General features: G+C 50.3%; 5 protein-coding genes across 5 annotated transcripts, besides 6 other annotated features; 3 read left to right on the top strand and 2 right to left on the bottom strand.

Moving 5' to 3' along the window:
• Positions 1-438: 438 nt before the first annotated feature.
• On the top strand, positions 439-4051 carry ACLA_011460 (putative DEAD box helicase involved in nonsense mediated decay; the record flags this gene model as incomplete). The annotated part of the gene is made up of 5 exons (XM_001274144.1): positions 439-825; positions 890-1248; positions 1300-3320; positions 3381-3474; positions 3535-4051. 5 exons carry the CDS (start codon positions 439-441, stop codon positions 4049-4051), a joined length of 3378 nt encoding a protein of 1125 aa, XP_001274145.1.
• A 418-nt stretch (positions 4052-4469) lies between these two features.
• Positions 4470-4499: a microsatellite.
• Positions 4500-5323: 824 nt separating this feature from the next.
• Positions 5324-7161, top strand: mpkC (mitogen-activated protein kinase mpkC; the record flags this gene model as incomplete). Its single annotated transcript, XM_001274143.1, has 9 exons — positions 5324-5379; positions 5627-5674; positions 5768-5897; positions 5953-5996; positions 6052-6151; positions 6205-6561; positions 6617-6698; positions 6775-6958; positions 7020-7161. 9 exons carry the CDS (start codon positions 5324-5326, stop codon positions 7159-7161), a joined length of 1143 nt encoding a protein of 380 aa, XP_001274144.1.
• Positions 5384-5458: a microsatellite.
• Positions 5421-5453: a microsatellite.
• Positions 7162-8246: 1085 nt separating the features above from the next.
• Positions 8247-8278: a microsatellite.
• Positions 8248-8278: a microsatellite.
• Positions 8279-8383: 105 nt separating this feature from the next.
• ACLA_011440 (polysaccharide deacetylase family protein) lies at positions 8384-9141 on the bottom strand (the record flags this gene model as incomplete). Its single annotated transcript, XM_001274142.1, has 3 exons — positions 8384-8654; positions 8753-9029; positions 9093-9141. 3 exons carry the CDS (start codon positions 9139-9141, stop codon positions 8384-8386), a joined length of 597 nt encoding a protein of 198 aa, XP_001274143.1.
• Positions 9142-9775: 634 nt separating this feature from the next.
• On the top strand, positions 9776-11482 carry ACLA_011430 (putative amidase; the record flags this gene model as incomplete). The annotated part of the gene is made up of 3 exons (XM_001274141.1): positions 9776-9804; positions 9857-10479; positions 10539-11482. 3 exons carry the CDS (start codon positions 9776-9778, stop codon positions 11480-11482), a joined length of 1596 nt encoding a protein of 531 aa, XP_001274142.1.
• Positions 11005-11042: a microsatellite.
• Positions 11483-11609: 127 nt separating the features above from the next.
• On the bottom strand, positions 11610-12557 carry ACLA_011420 (SDR family NAD(P)-dependent oxidoreductase; the record flags this gene model as incomplete). Its single annotated transcript, XM_001274140.1, has 3 exons — positions 11610-11905; positions 11986-12441; positions 12500-12557. The coding sequence occupies 3 exons, from the start codon at positions 12555-12557 to the stop codon at positions 11610-11612; spliced, it is 810 nt and encodes a 269-aa protein (XP_001274141.1).
• Between the last annotated feature and the right edge of the window lie 85 nt (positions 12558-12642).

Raw genomic sequence — 12642 nt, 5'->3', positions numbered from 1 at the left:
ACCTCTCAGGATGGGATAATGCTATCAATCTCAAGGGACCACAAAGAAAAGCAGGCTGTTGATAGCAGGTGGAAAGTCAGACATTGAGGTGGCTAGACATCAAATGATGAGCAGCTACCCATTGGATATCCCTATGAAAGAAAGAGGATGAGGAGTCTATGAGATGTTTAATACTGAAACTTGTCTGTATCTACAGTGTCCTCCATAGAACTACATGAATTGTGCTATATTTTTTTCCAGTCAACAAGATGCTCATGAGGTTCGCCTGCCTCACTTCCCACTGGCCGGTGAATCAGACTCTCGGCGTCCTTCACATATTCACTCTCAACTTATGCCGTCCTTTGCCCTCCCCATCTCCTGTTCTGCCCATTTCCATACTCCCCTTCTTACTCTCCATCATAGTTCAAGCCCCAGTCGTCAAAGACCATCATATCCAAGATGGACTCTGAAGAGGAGCCAGTTACCTACGTTCAAGACGAAATCCATCAAGCCCTGGCGAGTGTGAGCACTGGTCCAATCGTCCTAGTCAACCCCGAGATCAAAAGTTACTTTCGCAGCTATAATCTCGAGCAGACAGAAGCCTGGCTCAAAAAGCCCGAGATCCCAGCTTCTGGCGAGATCTTGCCATTAGAGCAAGATGATGATGATTGTATTGATCTGATGCCTAATCGCATAGACGGTCCCTGGCCTTCCAAGGATACCTATCTCAGAGCTCACTATGAACTTATTCGCGAGGACGCCGTGGCTCCCCTTAGGGATGCGGTGGCGTATTTCCGCAATGATCCTCAGATGAGGGACTCCAAAGCTGTATCGGTATATGAGAAGGTCAATCTCCAGTTTTACGCTTCCCTCTGTTGTTGAGAGCTATCTAACGCGTCGGCTGTTCTAGGTTTATATAACCGGTATCACGTTCGCGAGAAGAGGCATTGCCTTCCGAATCCAGTTCTCGACGAATAGATCTGGAAGGAGGATCGTCTGGGAATATTCGAAGCGCTTGATAACTGGCTCTGTTGTTGCACTCTCTCCCAAAGATGATGCGTTTCGAACCAAGTGTTTCGTCGCTGTCGTCGCTGCAAGGCCCCTGGAGGGAGTCAAGCAAGAGCCACCAGAGATTGATATCTTCTTTGCCAGACCTGAGGACGCCAACTTTGACCCCCATCAAGAATGGGTCATGGTTGAAGCCAGAACAGGTTATTATGAAGCTTCGAGACACACCATGGCTGCTCTTCAGAAGCTGAACTACGAACGGTCAGTAGCAGGGAACTAAAGCCAGTCGCAAGCTACTAAACTTGTATTCAGGTTCCCACTAGCTGATCACATATGCACCTTGGGCAGTAACATCGATCCGCCGGACTATGTCAAACAACGTCCTATTATGGATATACAATCGGCTATTGATGACTCGGACAAAGAGGCCAAGGTCAACCTGCTGGACAGTTGGCCCAAGTCCCCAATAGGGGACCTGGACAAGTCACAGTGGGAGGCTTTGAGACAGATCCTGACCAAGAAGTTGGCTATCATCCAAGGTCCTCCAGGTACCGGAAAGACATTTGTCTCCGTGATCGCCTTGAGAATCCTATTATCGAACATGGAACCCCAGGATCCCCCCATAATCGTCTCCTCCCAAACTAATCATGCACTGGACCAACTGTTGAGACACATATCTGCTTTTGAAAAAGGCTACGTCCGGTTGGGGGGCAGAAGCAGCGACCTCGAAATCAAAAAGCACACCCTCTTCGCTATGAGGCAGAAAGAGCCTCCGCCTACGGTTCAAGGTGGCATTTATGGGCCTTCTATGAGGAAATTTAAAAGCTTGGTAGCCGCCATTGTGGAGCTTCTCCAACCGTTCAACCAAGAGGACGATGGTACACCATTGCCCTCTAATCTGTTCGTGAAGTACGGACTGCTGACCCCAGTGCAACATGATTCCCTCGAAAAAGGAGCCAAGGGCTGGATACGTCCAGACACTGGGGAAAATGCCGATCCGTTGAACGCTTGGCTCGGAGATCAGGTGTTCAAGTTCCAGGTCGCGTACACGAAAGAGAACTTTGGGTTCGATGAAGACGAAATAGATCTCGAGTATGAGCAGCTTAAAGAGGTCGAGGTAGAACAAGGAGTGGAAGAGGATGATTTTGAGAATCTCCGAGGTCAGTTTATCTTTCTTCGTGAAGCAATGTGTGGGCTGGTTCGCTCTATCCAACCGGAGAAATCTAGTCTCGACTATCTCAAGTACCCTGATATGTGGAAGATCCCGGTGAAAGCACGTGGTGCAGTTTATGATATTCTTCGAGGCCAACTCAAGACAAAGATCTTAGAACAATTCCAAGGACTGGCCGCTCGTTACGCCGGAACGTGCGCAGATCTCCAGATTGGGAAATGGGAGCGAGACTACCTCATTTTACGAAACACCAAGGTCATTGGTATGACGACCACGGGTTTGAGCAAGTACAGAGCTCTGATCTCGAGCGTCCGCCCGAAGATCATCCTGATAGAAGAAGCAGCGGAGGCCATCGAGGCACCAATCGCGGTTGGCTGTCTTGATTCAGTTCAACATCTGATCCTGGTAGGCGACCATCAACAACTCAAGGGACATTGCGCAGTGCAGGACCTCGAAGGTGAGCCATTTCACCTGGACGTGTCAATGTTTGAACGCCTTGTCAAGAACGGGATCGACTACGTCACCCTGCGCCGGCAGAGACGTATGGCTCCGGAGATACGTCGTTTGTTAGAACCCATCTATGGGAACCTGGAGGACCATCCCACAGTCCTGGAGCGCCCACATGTTCCAGGAATGGGTGAAGTCAGGTCCTTCTTCTTCTCGCATGATTGGCCGGAGAGCAGCGATAGCATGGCATCCAAGTTCAATGAGATGGAGGCAGAGATGATCGTTGGATTCTTTGTCTACCTTGTGCTCAATGGGGTCTCGATAGACACTATTACCGTGTTGACGTTCTACAATGGGCAGAGGAAGAAGTTGTTAAGGATGATTAAAAACCACTCCTATCTGCAAGGCCATTATGTCAAGGTTGTGACGGTTGACTCGTATCAGGGAGAAGAGAACGATGTTGTAATCTTGTCCTTGGTGAGAGGCTCGAATGCCAAGAGCATTGGCTTTCTGTCCGTGGCGAACAGAGTCTGCGTTGCACTCTCCAGAGCAAGGAACGGACTCTACATCTTTGGGAATGCAAAGTGCGTCTCCGCTGCCGATGATCTCTGGAGCCAGGTGATCGAAATCCTGGCCGGGGAGCACCCTTACCGTAGTATCGGGGTTTCATTGCCCTTGACATGCCAGAAACACAGCGATAAGACTTTCATACAAGGTCGGTTGGCCGGTGCAGATTCCGATGGCCTGTACGGTTCACTGACATCCAATGCTCTAGAACCGTCCGACTGGAGCCGACTGAATGGAGGTTGCCTTCGGCCATGCGGGGAGGCTCTTGAATGTGGACACAAATGTTCTCTCAGTTGTCACAGGTGAGCTATAGATAGATGCGCCCGAGCAGACGGGCAGATGTTAATCATGCCTTGTTTCAGTTTCTCTCACGAACAGGTCCAATGCCAGGAGCGGTGCAATCTCAGGATGCTCTGCGGGCATGTCTGTGACAGGCCTTGCGTGGAGAATCACTCCTGCACCTGCAAATGTGAGATGAGTTCGGCGATCTTGTCGGAACTGGAACTGGCGAACGCGGAATTGTCTTCTATGGCGCATCGGGAGCGGACCCGGGCGGAGGAGGAACTGAAAAGGCAAGCGATCAGAGGGTATCAGGAGTTTGCAAAATGGGGAGCCAAGCAGCAGGATATCCAGCTCCTCCGAAAGGCCAACCCGAGGAGCATCGCGACAGTTCAACGGGAATCACAGAGCGCGGCGGTGGCTGCCGGCCCTCGCTCGGCTCGCGACAAGAAAGGGAAGAAGAGGGTACCTGCAGTACGCGGCGAAGAGGCAGACAACACGAACAAGGAGCCAGATCACTTGGAGTTGGAGGAGAATGTGACGCTCTCGAAGCCGAGGGCGGTGCAGGTGGGCAACCTACTAGACCTACTAGATGATTGACATGTCGAGGGTGAGATCGCTCATAGCGGATGTATCATATCACTCATATCATAAGGCAGGGATATGACAGGACCTTGAATATGCACTGTGTTGATTGTCTGGGCCGCTTGAAAGAACGAAAGAGGGGTGGGAAGGGGAATCATTGAACCGAGTCAGATTCCGGGAGCATTTGACAAGAGACCTTGGAATGTAGGAGTCCTTCTTTGTATCAGTAAACGCGCGATCCACCTGATTGATACGGAGGGACTGACCTGAGCTGATTGCTGGGACTCTCAGGCACACTCTCTGCAGCTTCCTGTATCAAGATTGAAATTGACTCGGTAATAAGTCCTTTGATGCGACAGTCGAACAACTAATTCAATTAGTCTCACTGTAAATATCTGTACCTACTACGTACTCTGTAGGTAACATCCATTGTATGTATGTATGGATGGATGGATGGATGGATAAAACTGGGCCGCAGTTGTTTGTTGACTGCAGCAGAAACAGGCCCACTGCCTTGATTTTGCGCTGAGCTTTGGCATCTCGTCCCACCAATCGAATGCCACACACGAGTGTATTCCCCAGTTGGATTTCCAGGATCTCAGCTGATCGAACAGTCTAGAATCTCTTTCATCATTTCATGTTATATACACAGTATACTACCTACTAGGTACTCCGTAGACTACTACTACTACTTCTACTACCATAGGCCTCTGGAGCAACTCTAGATAGTATCTAACTACGGATAGTAGTAAATAATATATTCGGGCTGAAATTCCCGAACCTTCTTCCTGCATCAAAAATGGACGTGTGTGTGTGTGTGTTAGTTAGTAACCCTCTCGCAGTCCCATACCTAGGTACTGCCTACTGCCTACTGCCGACTCCCTTAGTCCTTACCTCTCTGTAGACTAGGGAGTATGTACAGTGTCTGTACTCTATAGTAGTACCATTCGACTCTCCCCATTCTTTCTGTGCGCAACAAAGTCACAAACCATCATTAACAAATGGAACTACCTAGACTACGACCTACCTGTCTACTACTACTATCTTCCTGAGCTCAGTCAAACCGACTAGTCACCATTCCCACAGTCCCAATCCACTGTCCACTCAACCAGACACACACATACACACATACACCCACCCCCCCCTCTCTCTCCTCGTCCCCTGTCATCGCTTCTGTCCCATCGGATCGGATTATGAGCTTTGAGACTATTGCCACCTGCGGATTTCGATTGTTACGGAGATCGCAATATCTGACCGCTTGGCCTACCCCAAGTCCCCTTTATTCACATGGCTGAGTTTGTCCGTGCTGAGATCCTGGGTACTAAATTCGAATACACCACCAGGTACGTCTGTCTTTCTGTCGGTGTGATTGTTTGTTGTTTCGTTGGTCTATTAGTCTGTTGGTCTGTTAGTCTGTCTATCCCGCTGGGTGGGTAGAGATGGATAGATAGTTATACCCTTGTTGCCCCTCGAATGTTGCCGAGGAAGGGTGCACAAAAAGAGAGAACAAAAAAAAAAAAAAAAAGCAAGCAAGAGAGAAAGAAAACAAATGAAGGCTATGAAGCTGAAGCTGACTACTACTATGACTAGATATGTGAACTTACAGCCCATTGGTATGGGATCTTTTGGTCTCGTCTGGTATGTATCTGCCACCTACTTTTTGCTTCTTCTGCTCTTCATGAGTGTACCTTGCTGTTACCGTGGATGTCGTTGACGGCATATGAACTGTAGCTCGGCGTTCGATCAGATCACCCAACAGCTAGTTGCTCTCAAAAAGGTCATGAAACCATTTGACGGCTCGTCTTTGGCCAAACGTACTTATCGTGAGATCAAGTTGCTCAAGTACCTCCGCCATGAGAATGTGTGGCGCCTGCCAGGTCAACTAGGCGACGCAAGAAGCTGACGCCTGCATATAGCTTATTTGTTTGCGCGATATCTTTATTTCTCCCCTCGAAGACATGTACGTTGCTGGTATGGAATGCAAGCTTCTGTTGATGGTACTGATATCGTGTTAGCTACATTGCAACCGAGCTCCTCGGGACTGATCTCAGTCGTCTGTTGAGCGTGAAACCCCTCGACAGCCAATTCGCGCAATACTTTATCTACCAAATCTTAGTATGATGGCTGACTTTCATACAACCTCCAGCCGCCTTGCTGACAATCGATAGAGAGGCTTGAAATACATTCACTCGGCGAATGTGATCCACCGTGACCTCAAACCAACCAACATCCTCATCAACGAAAACTGTGACTTGAAGATCTGTGACTTTGGTCTCGCCCGACTGCAGGAACCTCAGATGACCGGCTATGTTTCGACCAGATACTACCGCGCCCCGGAAATCATGCTAACCTGGCAGCGATACGGCGTGCAGGTGGATATCTGGAGCGCAGGCTGCATCCTTGCCGAGATGCTCCGGGGCAAACCACTCTTCCCAGGGAAAGATCATGTTCATCAGTTCCATTTGATCACGAATATTCTTGGGAATCCCCCTAAGTCGGTGCTTGAGAAGATTACTAGCAAGAATGTCAGTGCTTTAGCCCCTGTTGTGTTCATCACCATGACTGATCCCCATCTGCCAGACTATGAAATTCGTCCAATCATTGCCATCACGAGAGCCTCGAGATCTGTCCACTATCGTCCCGAAAGATACCGACTTTGATGGTATAGATACTCCCCGGTTCCCAACGCTCACCGAATATATAGCAGAAGCGGATAATAACCCTTGCATCTTTGACAGCTATTGACCTTCTCAAGAAAATGCTCGTCATTGACCCCGACATCAGAGTCTCCGCCCAAGATGCCCTGAGACATCCCTACCTAGCTCCATACCATGACCCTACCGATGAACCTGTCGCGGCAGGGCCCTTTGACTGGTCTTTCAACAACATGGACCTTCCGAAGGAGACCTGGAAGGTTATGATGTGTGTGCGATGTGATCCTTTCTCATCAAGACAGGGCTGACCACCGGAAAAATCTCAACAGATACTCCGAGGTTCTAGACTATCTCAGTGTTGATAGCCCTGATAGCGGAAGCATGGCGCTAGGGGGTTCTTCTCCCTTCGACCACCGTGCTCTCGACCGGGAGTTTTCCGAATTCTTCGACGACCGGGAAGGGCCCATGTGAAACATTTCAAAGACTGAAGCTTTCACGCATCAACATTGATTGCCGTCTGTCTGGTTGCCGTCCTGGGAACTCGGTAATGGTGTTCTTGGCAGAGGGTAACCCGGAACAGGTCGATGGCCAACTACAGCCTCGATATGCGGTTGTCCAACCGCTGTGCGGGGGAAAGACTGACATGGTGGTGGGATTGACTTTGCAGCAGTTCGACCAGCAAATATTCTAGCCTGTGGACTATCATGAATGATTTAATGAGCTTCATACCCAGTCCCGTTACGTATTTTCTGACTGCGTAAACAGTACTCGCTCATTCTAGAAGACAACGCCTACTAATTCGTTTCCAGACTCGTTATTTTTATAGGAGGCCATGCTTAACGGATTCGACCAGTACCTTTGAAGTGACCTCATGCTACTGGAGTTATATCTACTGTTCCTGCAGAACATCGGTGATCGTGATCCCAATATACCATCCAATTTTTTGATTCTGATTCATCCTTAGCCACCCCGCTCAATCATACGAAACCTACCTAGGAAGCATATCAGCTGCAGCAGGAATCACTTGAAATCCATAGCTCACTCCAGAACCACAAACCTACAAGATCGGGATGCCCATCAACTTCCAACCCCATCTTGATCGCAATCGCAGTCTGGATGCATAGGAGTCGACTATTTCTCTCTCCTTGACACATCATTGACCCCTCAACTCCCCCAGCGTTTAATACCTGTCTGGCCTTGCTTGGATCCTACAACGAGATACAGTAGGCACTCTGCGACGTGGCTCTTTCGCAAATAGGCGCATGGTAGCACTTCCTTGAACGTGTTAGAGAGGAGCCCTGGTCTCTTCCTGCTCTATGAACCTCCTAGGGCTAGATAGTGACCAATGCCCCGGCTTCCTCTTCCTGCTTGCATGAATTACTAACTCCACAACTCGCCCGGCGTTTCTGTTTCTGATAGAAATAGCACTTCGGCTATTTAGTGCCCATGCCATGGTTTAGAAATGCGCTTACACTATCAAGTAACAAATAGAATAATGCTTGAGGTCTCATAAATCTGATCAAGAAATACTTTCTCTGTATATGAAAGATATATAGCACACACACACACACACACACACACACACACATCTCACACATCAAAAGTACATGCGGCCGTCCAGAAACATCTGGACGGATCGTAATCGGAAAGATGAACGTTCGTACTCCCGGTGGAAGTAGTCAAAGTGATCGCGCTAGATGTCTTCGACGTCCCGCGGGTTCACGAAGCCGTGGCTGTTTGGCGCCGCTTTGATGCACATCATCGGAGGCAAATCGTCGATGTACCAGTTCGCGGGGATCTCCCCGAGCCCCGTCTTCTGGCCCTGGACGAGCGGCTTCATCCACTCCTTCGCCGTCTTGGTGTGGTCGATGTTGGTCCAGGTGTCCCCGGTCCACAGATAGTACGCTTGGCAATCCTCGTGGCTCCATGCTGTGGTCATACTCGATGCCGTAGCCCAGGAGCAGCTGTGCTCCTTCTTTTACTTGTTTCCCACCTGGGATCTCCTGTACCAGCATGCGAAAAGATCATTACGCCCCGCAAGTGGGGAAAGGAGGAAGCATACCAAGGAGCTACGCCGCCACGGGGCGGCTTCCCAGCGAACTCCGTCAGCACGCGGTACGTCTTATCGAGCACATCGCGCTGCTGCTCAACGGTCATGTCTTTCGGGTTCTCATGCGAGTACCCATGCAGGCCGATCTCGTGGCCGGCGTCGCGCACGGCAGCCATATCCTCCGTGAAGGATTCCAACGAGTGGCCCGGGACGAACCATGTCGCTTTGATGCCGTATTTGTTGAAGAATTTCAGCAGACGTCGCGTACCGACGGCGGCAGCCCAGATCCCTGTTCGCGCACTGGGTTAGCAGCGGCGTTCGAGCTTGTGCTTCGGGTATAGTGGTGACTGACCCCTGCTGATGTCGTTTGAGGAGTCCTCAGCCGGTGACTGCATCGACATCTACTCCATACGTAATAAGGACTCGTTTCTTGCCCATTTCAGCGATTATGAAGCCCCGACAATTACAAATAGATTTTCGTCAGAGGTGTAACTGGCAGTAGGCTATGTTTCTGGAAAGTAGGAGACGACAAGCACGGGGGAATCAGGAGATATGAGGGGAGTCATCGGGATCGGCTGAGGGGTTCACGGTCTAAGTAGTAGCCTACCAGCCTCCGGTCCGTCCATCAAGCTGCAGCCAACAAGGTGGGACTTGATACTTATCATGGGTCTCCATTTCTGCGGAGACAAAAGAGATGTCTGTTGGAATTGATAAGGCTGTCTTGTTGACTCCAAATCATGGTGTTGATGGTGGGCCGCGACTCCAACTCCCAAGCCTCCAATTCTCATGGTAGGACCCCGTAGATCCTGGGCAGTTGGAGTATGTTGCTTGCGCGATAGGGGCGCTGATTTCCTTCTTTCCCTCTTTTCTTCTATCTTGCTTACAGATTATGAGGGGAAAGGACATGAAATAGGGCGTCTTTTAAGTATCTGTTGCTGGGAAATTTGTGTTATCCCGCATCCACTGCCACCAGTGACTCGAGGAAACTCTATACTCCAAAAAGCCATTTCATCGGAGTGCAGAAGACCGACCACCATGTCCGTCTTGTTTACCTCGACCTCACCGTGAGTTTAGCTCCACTTGGAAATATGCTTACGGGCTCATGGATAAATACAGGGACAATCCTGTGAAGAAGGAGGATGCTCAACTTCTATTGAATGATCTCGGGTTGACGATCGCTCCTGAAGAGGTGGACGACTTCCATACGCTCCTCGCTGCTGTTCATGACTGCGCGGAGGATGTGTCAAAGCTGCCAGACTACCAGCCTGTGCCCGACATATCACGCTACCCACGACAGGACGTACGACGGCCTGGCCCGGAGGAGCAAGTCTTCGGGCAAGCCTGGGCTCATAGATTCCTCATTGAGGGCAATAAAGAAGGAGGTTCTCTGGCTGGTAAGACAGTCAGCCTGAAAGATTGCATCGCAGTCGCTGGTGTGCCTCAGCTACTTGGTAGCGACGTGATACCATCTTGGACACCCACTACCGATGCCACAGTTGTGAAGCGACTTCTGGACGCGGGTGTAGATATCCTAGGTACTTCAACATGCGAAAATTTCTGCCACTCGACCGGCTCATATACCAGTGCCCAGGGCACAGTCGAGAACCCACATGCGGCTGGTTACTCTGCCGGCGGAAGCACGTCTGGCGGCGCTGCTCTAGTTGCGGGCGGCGTGGTGGATATCACAATAGGGGGAGATCAGGGTGGCAGTATCAGGGTACCTGCGTCATTCTGTGGCTGTAAGTTCGACGAGTCTTCAAAAATTATAGCCTTGAGGTTGGTATTGATATCGTCTCAGGTGTTGGTCTCAAGCCAACTCATGGCCTGGTTCCATTCACTGGTATCACAAGTGGCGATGCTGTGAACGATCACGCGGGTCCCCTGGCGCGGTCTGTACAAGAGGTCGCGCTATGTTTGGATGCCATTAGCAGATATGATGGAATAGACGATAGATCACTCAGCAGCCCTAGGCCGGGAACAACCACATTTGCTCAGACACTCCAAACAGAACCAGCCAGACTCGAAGGCTTCAACATCGGCGTCCTCAAAGAAGGGTTCGAGCACAGTGCTGTTGACCCAACAGTCAGAAGCTGTGTCATGGCTGCCGTGCAAAGATTCAAGGAGCTTGGTGCTGTCATCGAGGAAATCTCTCTCCCCGAGCACCTGCACGGCCCCGCCATCTGGACAATCCAGCAACGCATAGCAGGATCCATGAGTCTCTTGGGGCACGCGCATGGGAGGCACGGGCTTTACATGACGGAGCTGGACGGTGCAAGGCTTCCTTGGACGGATGAAGGCTTCCAGAGAGCTTTTCCCGCGACCAAGAATGTCATAATCAACGGCTTGTACCTCGCTTCGCGCTTCCCGGGCCTTTACGGCAAGACCATGAACATCGGTCGCAGACTTCGGGACCTATACGAGAATATCTTCGAGAATCACGATGTAGTGGTCATGCCTACCACGCCTGTTATCGCATCCAGGCATGGAAAGCGTGGTCTTCCTCTGGAGTCAGTCAGGCCAAGTATGGGACTTACGATCAATACCGCCATATTCGATGTCACAGGCCAGCCTGCCATGTCAATCCCCGTTGGGTTTGCCTCTGCCAAAGATAATGTGGACGTGCAGTTGCCGGTTGGAATGCAGATTGTCGGTGGGTTGTGGCAGGATTCCAAGGTTTTAAGAGCTGGTCATGCATGGGAGACCAATTTTGATTGGAAAGACAATCGCTATACCATTAATTAAATTCTAGCCATGCAAGTCAGATGTGACTCAGGTGATCTTATAGACGTGCGATGTGTGATAAACTCTGATATCGATGCAATACTATTGCATACACTCATCCAAAGAGTAAATGCCACAGTACAAAGATTCAGTTGATTACGTATCCTCCATCAACAACGAGGGCATGGCCCTGAATGAAAGAGGCGAAGCTCGAACAGAGAAAGAGAACTGTATCTGCCACCTCTTCCGGCTGCCCCATTCGTCTCATCGGGGCAATCTCCACAGCAGGTTGCAGCTGCTGGCGTACCTCTTCACTATTAGTTGTCATGGGCGTTTCAATGACTCCCGGGCAGATGCAATTGACACGGATACCGTCTGCGGAATAGTCAATTGCATCGGCACGAGTCATTCCGATGATAGCAGCTTTAGAGGCGCAATATGCAGCTGCACATATGTATGAGGAATAATTAGCCAGCCTATCCAGTACTATTACCTTGAAGACAATCATGAATAGAGTGTCTTACGGGCACGAGCACGCGAAACAATCCCCAGCTGGCTAGCGATATTGACAATGCTCCCCCGCTGTGGCCCACGGCGGGGATCATGGCTTGGTAGCGGATCCTGCTTGAGCATTTGCTTCAGCTCCGCGCGCGAAGACAACCAGCATCCTCTGTAATTGATGTTGTTGATCTTGTCAAAGATCTCCGTGCTTGTCTCTGTCGAACGGAGGGGCTCCCCAAGTACTCCCACACAGTTTACTGCGTAATCGAGCCGGCCAAATGTGCTTACCACCTCGTCCATGAAAAAGTCGTCGAATTGCTCGTCGGTGACATCACCTGCTCTTACTACGAGGCGGATGTCGGGATAGGCGGAGAGTATTCTCGCTTCCGTCTTTCGCAACGAAGTCTCATTGATGTCTGTGATGGCAATTCTCTCGCAGCCTGCTGAGGCAAAGGCTTCTGTGACGGCTGCGCCGATTCCTGGAGAAGGCTGTTAGCAGGAGGTTGCCTTTCATGATCAGTTGGAAGTATAGAGCACCTGTTCCGCCGGCCCCAGTGATGACTGCCACGCCTGGGAATGAATAGCTTCGTACCATACTTGTTGACCTAGGCGAGGATGAACTGGATACGATTTGAAAATGCACATGTACAACCTCATCAGCTCTATAGATCATGGCAATC

Source organism: Aspergillus clavatus, genomic scaffold (genome assembly GCF_000002715.2).
Source record: "Aspergillus clavatus NRRL 1 1099423829795 genomic scaffold, whole genome shotgun sequence".
NCBI lineage: Eukaryota > Fungi > Ascomycota > Eurotiomycetes > Eurotiales > Aspergillaceae > Aspergillus > Aspergillus clavatus.
This window is presented reverse-complemented; position numbering and strand designations above follow the sequence as displayed.